Raw genomic sequence first — 8373 nt, forward strand, 5'->3', positions numbered from 1 at the left:
TTTTCCCCCTACATCAGCTAGATTAATATAAATGATGCAATTTTAAATTTGGGGCTTTTAAAATTACATAACTCTTACAAGGTGATAGGAACAGCTATAGCTATGTAGCTAGCAGTACTGTAACTCCAACAGCATTATTATTTACATAATGTTTCAACATGACAGTAAGTTTTATGATCTATTACAAAACAAATTGTAGCCTTTCTGAAGAAATAGAGAGGATTCTGCTTCCTCAGAAGGAAAACACTACTGGAAGTGACAAAACTAAACAATTCCAAGTCAAAAGACAAACACTCAGTGATCATTCAGATCAAAAAGTACCTATGGTAAAATCTGAGTTCTAGAAGTTCCCACCTTTCCTTCCAATTTATATCTTTAAGGGTTTTCTTTTTTTTTTTTTTTTTAGTTCTGTCAAACCTGTTTTTGCGTGGAGTGCTTGTCCTAAATTTTTAAGTGCTTAAAAGAAACAAGCACAAAAACCTCCAACAATTTCAAACCCAAAAATATTTCAAACACTTCCTTCTCCCTTTTGTCTTGAAGTGTTTGCCAGAATCAACCCACATCTGCAAATAGTTTTAGTCCTCCTTTCCTCTCCCTCCCCTCTCTCTGTATATAGGATATAGAAAAAATACCTACTTCTGCTCATTTCTCTTTATCCATCCAGGTTTTTACTTGATTCCATCTGTGTCCTGCTTGAGATCTGCATCCCATTTTTTCTCCTGAAATATGCAACTGCAGTTACTAGTGGTTTATGTTCCAAGATACAACAGCACATTTAGGTCAGTGTATTTTATATCATTTTTAAAAGATTAGGTATGATTTCTTTCTCCCCCTTCCCCCCTGCTAAAAAAAATAAAATTATTATAAAGGAATACGAGTTGAACAATACAATAAAATGTGGAATATGATGTCACTTTCACCTTTCATCAACACTGATTCTGCAACTGATTTTTTTAATACATATTTCTACACTAACCACAGACAGACATCTTTCTGTAGTTAAAATCTCTCATGTATGGTGAACTGTTCTTTAGTTTTCTTAAAATGATTGTCTGATATTCCAGGCAGCTCTTTTGGGCTGAATTCCAATTCCCAGAGAACCACCGTTGCTTTAAATAGCTGCAAATAGATTTTTAGGGCTCATTTTGTAATAATTTTTTATATTGTTCTTCTCTTCTGAGTGTTCTCAAATTAAAAAGTATCCTCTGGAGCACAATTAACTTGCAATGAACATAAAGAAGGAAGCTTTTGCCAGTCAAGTCTTGATAGCAGTGTAATATCTGAATGATTTTTTCCCCTGTTGTATGATTTTAGTATTTCTGCCCAACTTCATAAAAGCACACTTGTTTCCAGATAAGATAGATTATCTACAACAAAATCTCTGTGGACCACATAAAGTCTGTTTACATTACCAAGAATGCTCCCCTTAAAACAGAAATTTTAATTTTCTTTTCTGAACTACCACCACCTTAAGCTATCTTACAGAGAGAGCACTATGGCTGCCCTGAATTTTGCCAGTAGTTACTATGTGCTGATAACCTTAACTATCTTGAGCTACCAAGTTTGTCTATTACAACAGGAAATTCTGTAAAACCAAATATACTGACATGATTAAAGGCTTAACAAAACATGGATTTTATTCTCCTGGGTTAAACATTTATTAAAATCTACAGCTAAAAAGCCTATGAAAAATAGTGTGATTCAAATATTTTAAAGTTCTGAGATGATTCATGTCCTGTTTCCTGCTAGGTGTGCTACTGGCAGCTTCCTAGAGACCACTGGAAGCAGGAGTCAGTCCTGCTAGAGATGGAGGGCAGTGATTAGAGCTCAGGCAGACGATACCATGTTCTCCATCTCACACTTGGGTGAGTGGTTGTGGAGCAGCAGGAAAGATAAATGACTTTTAAAAATAAGGGACAGGGGGAAGTCACAAGGTGGTAGGGAGACTCAAGTCTGACAAATGTCTGCAAAAAACTCAAACTATCAACATCAAGCTACTGGTTAAATGTTAATGCTGTCAAAGAACGGATTTCCCTCTTCTCAGAAAAAGGAACACAAAATCTTCTGATAAGCAAGCTAGGAACTGTCACCAAGAAAAACTTCTGTCTTACTGTCACCTCAAAACACTTTCTTCATTTAGTTCAGGCTGAAGTAGGACACGGGTCCAGCTACCCGTCTCTTTCCAATTGTGTGGATTTTTTTTTTTTCGTAAGGTAAATGCCTTACTTAAAACAACAACAGCAACAAAACCCAACAGCTGAAATGAGACTGCTGGCGGGTTTCTCTGCTGAAGCTGCAGCATGTTCCCCTCAGACTTTCTTTTCTTTTGGCACAGTACCTGTATTCGCAGAAACTGCACCTCTTCTGTAAGCAGCTGCTTCTCTTTGAAGAGCTGATTCTGTTTGTTGAGCAACTCCACTAACTGCTGGGCAGTGGCCTGGCAGTGCTTGTCAAGCTGCTGTAACCTGGAAAAAAATAGATAAAAAGGTTGCAGAGCATCTGAAGTTGGAGTTCACGGTCGAAGCTTTGATGTTTGCACTGGCGGGTACAGCTCCCAGATGACTGTGCTCAGTCTGATGGTTGGGCTGAGACTAAGTATTACTCCTAGGATGGGCATTCAATACATTTTATCTTCACACTTTAAACGAGCGCTTTTAAAGATTTGCACTTCTAATTCAGAAGCCTTATCATGACATGACAGTGAATTTGCTTTGCCATTAAGTGACATCAGTAAAGACCTCAGGACTGCATCCCGATTCCTGTAGCTCATCTAGCTGCATGCTCTCCGGCTGCTTCAGTAACCGTCTTCCTGAAACATACACACCAGCCCAGATTATAAATCCAAATATCCCAATGCTCTGACAAACTGGACCTAAAGTGACAAAAACTTTTGTTTTCTGTCCACTGCTCTTTGCAACCTGGTTCATGCCCAGAACTCGTTACAGAATGCAACCTTTATTTCAAGTAAGCTTAGTGGCAATTACGCACATCAGCGTAGATCCTTTAATAGCATAACAGGGACTCCTGGGGAAGGATGCAAAAAGCCTGTCATTCCAAAGGTCCTCCTCACCAGGGCCTGCGAGCCAGAGGGAACAAGCTGGCGGGGGTCAGAAGGAACACGCAGAGGCTTTTTGCTTACACTTGAAAAACAAGTTGGGACAACTTGGCCCGAGTTGGGACCACACTGCTGCAGACAGGGCAACCACACCTTTAGTTCTTTAATCGCAAAATCTGGTATGGCTTGTTGTGTCCCCACTGGCTGCTTATTTACTCCTGCCATGAAACATTTAAAAACTCTGCTTGGGACCTGTAGCAAGGGATGTAAACACAAATAAGCTGGAAATTGCGGCTTCTAAATGCACTTCACTCTTTAAATGGAAATACCTTTAATTAGAAGTCTTTTCGGATATCTTAGAAGCTTCTTGTCTTTAGAGAGTATTCCAGAGAACAACCTACACATCTAAACACTATGCACCTAGGGAGCATGGACTGACTCTGTTTTGCCAAGGTTAGTTCTGGATCTAAATTTCACACTTGCTTTTGTAAACTATTTCTTGCTCAACATATTGAAATACAGCTTCAGCTGAATGAGGTTTTTAGGTTGCATCTCTCATCCAGGCTGTGTTTTTAATGGAATTAGTTCTATGCTTACAATAAGGCATGCAATTTTCTGAATCTTTCTACTTTCAGCTCCATGTGGTAGTTTGACTTGTACAGCTGTCATAACTCAGCTAAGCTAATCACTCTGAATATTCACATCCTTAATCAGGATTGTTCAAATAACTGCATTAGTAAACACCCCCAAATTTCTTGATAAAAAGCTAGGAAAATCTAGCTGAAACAAAGTTGCCAAAATCTATGTCAAAACCAGTATTTACTGATCTGTATCTGCCAGCCAACTTCTTTAAAAATCAAACTGCAACAATCACGTAGCAAACACTGTGAACTCCCGTATTTCATAGTATTCTGTTACTCTGCTAACATCTCCTTGCAAAAGGGATTTGAGGAGCTGCAGGACCATCTCCTGGGGATCAAAACAAAACTAAATGCAGCTAGTGCAAACAGCAACAGCTGGTTGTAAACGTCCAATGACGCAAACAAAACCACCACTTTGATAGCACAGGATATTCTACTAAATATACATTTACACACTGTGTATCTAATTTCACACTCCCTATACCTTCCAAACTATACCATGTTGGTACAGGAGCTGTTTATGCTTCATTTCTTTACTAAAGGTGATTTTAGGGGCGTGGAACTTCAAAAACCAAAGCACAACTTCCCCCACCCCCAAATGAAAACTCAGACTCTACTGTTCTTTGTTTTGTTTTTAAAGATAGTAGCTTTCCCACGAGCATCTTACTCCCAGGGAGTGCAAGAACAACAGTGGTGGTTGCTGGAGGCAACGTTGTAGTTTCAGACTGGAGAGCTGAGTTCTGCTCACTACTTTGCCATTGATTTCGTTTAACTTGAGGAGGATATGTGACCTTACTGCACTTCTTGATTTGCATAATAAAGACATCTTCCAATCCTTTACTTCTAGAGTACTTACTACTTTATAGCAGGACTGGTAGGGAGGTGTAACTGGAAAGTGTGGTCTTCAGACAGCCAAGGGAAGAGCTCCAGTGCTGCCTTACCTGCTTAAAGCCTTGAGCCTATGGAGTCCTCACACATAAGAGCCCGACTCAACAATGACCAACTACAGCCTGGGTTCAGGCCCTTAAAATTAAATATCTGCTGACTTCTATGTTCAGTTAAAAAATTACCCGTTCTGCTAGTGTTTCAGACTGTTTTCAGCACAATCATATTGCCTTTGAGAGACCCTCTCGCACAAAATTATCATTACTGGCAGCTAAAGACATGGGTAAGTGCATAAACCCCTTGACCCCCATCTCCACAGCAACATGACGAGCAGTGCCCATCGCAGCAGTAGGGCCCATCCTGGCTGCAAGAGCAAACGCCACTGCTGCAGCCCTGAGGAGAGGCCCTTCCCTGGCGTGCCGCTCCTCTGGCGGGGAGATGGCTCCAGCTGAAGAGCCACCACTTCACTGCGAGGAACTTCCTCCAGTTCTGGCACCCAACGAGAAGTCATTTCCAGCTCATGGGAATTTTACAGCAAAACAACACTTTCTACTAGATACTCACAGGCAGCCCATACAAATTTCAAAAACATTACCGGATGCAAACCTTAGTGCGCTCAATTTTAAAGCTCTATATCCTTTCAGATCATGCAAAGGGTGATTCAGGTAAACCACTGTAAATCAAAAAGTCTTTAATTATGGCAATACTTCAATTATGCTTTTCTGTTTTGCAACTTCACCACCCACCGTGTTACATTTGGACTGTCCCCTTGAGCAGAGGGAGAAAGATGACCCAGGCACTGAGCTGGGTTCAACTAGCAGGCCACAACTTTACTTTTATCATCTGTATCTATCTCCAGTGCTTGAGTACAGGGTTAATAACATTCCTTTCTACAATTCTGGGTCGTGATGGATAATGAGGGAGTAGTTCTAGTCAGTGCAGATCTTGGTCCGTGAATTCCCAAATTCTGTCTACCAGTCTGCTCTCCCAAAACTGCTGCCAAGCTGGCCCTTGGTCTGCATGCTGGGACTACCAGCCTGCTCTGGTGCATTTAGCTCCTGAGGACAGGCTCTGGGCCCTCTCACAATATCTGCTATTACGTGTGACATGTGCAGCACAGCCACACATTCCCATATGCATTGTATCTGGCCTGCCTGCTGATCTCGTAAATGATTCAAGATGAGAAATGAACAGCTCCACCCACATTCACTGTACTTCCCATATGTTACAACTGCACATCGATGCCTGCCATCATTTTTACAACTGGGTGACAGAACCTTCTGCACATTTTGCTAATACGAGCGAGTGAGGTTGCACAGTCGCCACATTCACTTTGGCAACACCACCTACCAGGCAAACGTGTACTGCGTCCTGTACATCTGAGTGACCACCGTATCCTCGCCCCCCATTCCAAATGAGATCATTTTTCCACCAAAGGGGCAAGATCTGTCCAGCTAGGATGTCAGGCGGCTGCTCCTCCTTGGCCTGGGAGAGCTGATGGGCAGGAACTGACTCCACCATGCTCTGTCATGTTACTTCAAGGCACAAGGTGAAGACATGTAGCTCTTGAAGCACGTTACATTTGGGCTACTTACAGGACAACCTGGCACTAAGGAGTAAGCTCCCATTTAGTAGTAATAGTAACACCCTTCAAAAATTTTCCATTAACCACTCTACACCAAAATTCCAGTATCTATATGATTGCAGGAAAGAGGCAGCTTCGTGAGACAAGTGGTTCCACAGTAGGAGAACAAAACTGAGGCATCACAAGCTGTAATGAATGCTCCAAGGTAAATGTTTTGCTCTGATTCTCAGTACTTGGAGCTCATATGTGGCTTTATGTTAGAGCGGCTCCAAGCTACCTTGCTACAGCCTGCAGAAGACTACATCTCTCACTCTGCACAGCAGTAAAATTTGGATCCGAGACTAGTCTATACCCTAGCCTGTCCAGAAATGAAATGGAAAGGGTTAGATAGGTTTTGCTACATTTTGACAGCTACAGGTAGATAACCACTGCAGGACCATGCATAAACTAGGGACATGGTTTAGTGGTGGGATGTCAGGGTTAGGTTAAAGGTTGGACTCAATGATCTTAAAGGTCTTTTCCAACCAAAGTGATTCTATGATTCTAGGTGAAACATCAAACATAAAGCAGAGCTTTGGCACCAAGGTGAATTCCAGCAGACTAACCTCCCCCTGGATCCAACAACACAAAGCTGGACTAGCACCCATTATGTTGTATTTAGATTGCCCCCTTGTCTGTGGCCTACAGACAAAATCAAAAGCTTCTGTCTTTTCTATAAAGACACGTTGCTAAACTGGGGCACCCACAAGGCTCCTGCTGCAAGCTCCCTGCCCTGGGGGACTCACGGGTCCATTAATCCACAGGCAATCCACAGCAAAGGGAAAAGCTGACACAAACTGTCAGCCCTCCTCTGGGTTTAAAGTTGATTTGAAAGAAATTAATATGCAAGGATTTGTGGGCAGCGTCCATTCACCCTGCAGTGGGGATCAGTCCTTGACACAGCAGAGGCATTAAGAAGTTATTTACACTTTCAGCACAGTCAGGTTACTGATGTAAAACGTTTTCACTCCACTCCACGGAGCTGAATTTGCTGAAATGGCGTGACTGGATTGCAGCAACCTGCAGCAGCTAAATCGCCAAATCCAATAACCGTGCTGCATTTACTGGCACACATCTTAATTAGGTTTTAATACAAGTAATCTGATAACTACTTCTGGCCAGCCAGAGCAGAGCTGTCAGAGCTGAAACGGCTGTTATTGAGCGGCTCGTCCGGCGCGCTGCTGCGGCCGCCTCCCCGCTGACCCCGACGGAGCCCCCCATCTGCCTGTTGCCATGGCAACAGAGGGCAGCCCACCACGCTGAGCAGTGCCAGCAGCCGCCGGGCACCCTGCAGCAAGGCCTGGGCCGCCGGCTGCCCACAAGGGCCACCAGCACCGGGGCCACGGCTCTGCAGGCAAGGGGCTGCCAGGGCATGGCTCCTGCCTCCCCCCAAAACTGTGGTGGACACAGCAATCTGAGGCTGCTGCCTCTGGCTATGAGGGGGAAAATGGGGGCGATGTCGCAGACCCCTGCCATGTTGCAGAGACACAGCTGAAGGGGACTCTGCCCCAACATGAAGGCAGTGCCAGATTCAGTAACTGGCTGTTTACGAATCTCAACTGTTTTAAACACACTATGAGTTTTAAAAGCAAATGCAGGTTTAAAACCAAGCTTGTTACAAAAAGAGGGAGCAAACCAAGTAGAAAAGAAAGCAAAACCCAGCGACCCTTCCATCAGCAAACTTCTACCCCCATTATAATTTTTTCAGGACATGTACTGAAGTGATAGGAAGCATTTAAGTTGTGGTTAATAGATAGTTGTACTACAACACATTCAAGGCTGTTAAATTTGTATATTCAAATAGTCAAGAGTTAGGAAATGCCAGAGCAAAGGTTGTCTGCACAACTCCTTCCCACCCCAGCTCCCACCTCTGCTGCTGTTCCCCTGGCCAGCCTTGCCAATCTCTTCCTGAGGGAATTACTCACCATGACTCCGCTGAACAGTTTCAGCCTAAACCACAATTTTTGGCAAGCCTAATGAAATCACAAAGAACTTCAGCGGTGCCTTGTAACAAGAAGCATCACACAACCTTAAATACAAACTCTGGCAATCACAGCTAGTTCCTGACAACGATAGGGCAGGCGCTGCCTAAGGTAACCTCCTGCTATATATAAATCAATCATCAGGATTGCTTTGCCTTCCTGAGGGTCTTGGAAAGCCATGGAAAG

At 43.1% G+C, this 8373-nt stretch overlaps 1 protein-coding gene across 1 annotated transcript in view; it reads right to left on the reverse strand.

The window, feature by feature from the left end:
* Positions 1 to 640: 640 nt before the first annotated feature.
* Positions 641 to 8373, reverse strand: part of SDCCAG8 (SHH signaling and ciliogenesis regulator SDCCAG8) — a 101133-nt gene continuing 93400 nt past the window's right edge. The window contains exons 15-16 of the mRNA XM_035900255.1: positions 2339 to 2465; positions 641 to 719 (exon numbers count right to left, since the gene is read on the reverse strand). Coding sequence (XP_035756148.1) covers positions 669 to 719; positions 2339 to 2465 — 178 coding nt within the window. The 3' untranslated portion in view covers positions 641 to 668. The remainder of the gene's footprint in view (positions 720 to 2338; positions 2466 to 8373) is intronic.

Source organism: Egretta garzetta, unplaced genomic scaffold (assembly GCF_000687185.1).
Source record: "Egretta garzetta isolate BGI_Z169 unplaced genomic scaffold, ASM68718v1 scaffold248, whole genome shotgun sequence".
Classification (NCBI taxonomy): Eukaryota; Metazoa; Chordata; class Aves; order Pelecaniformes; family Ardeidae; genus Egretta; species Egretta garzetta.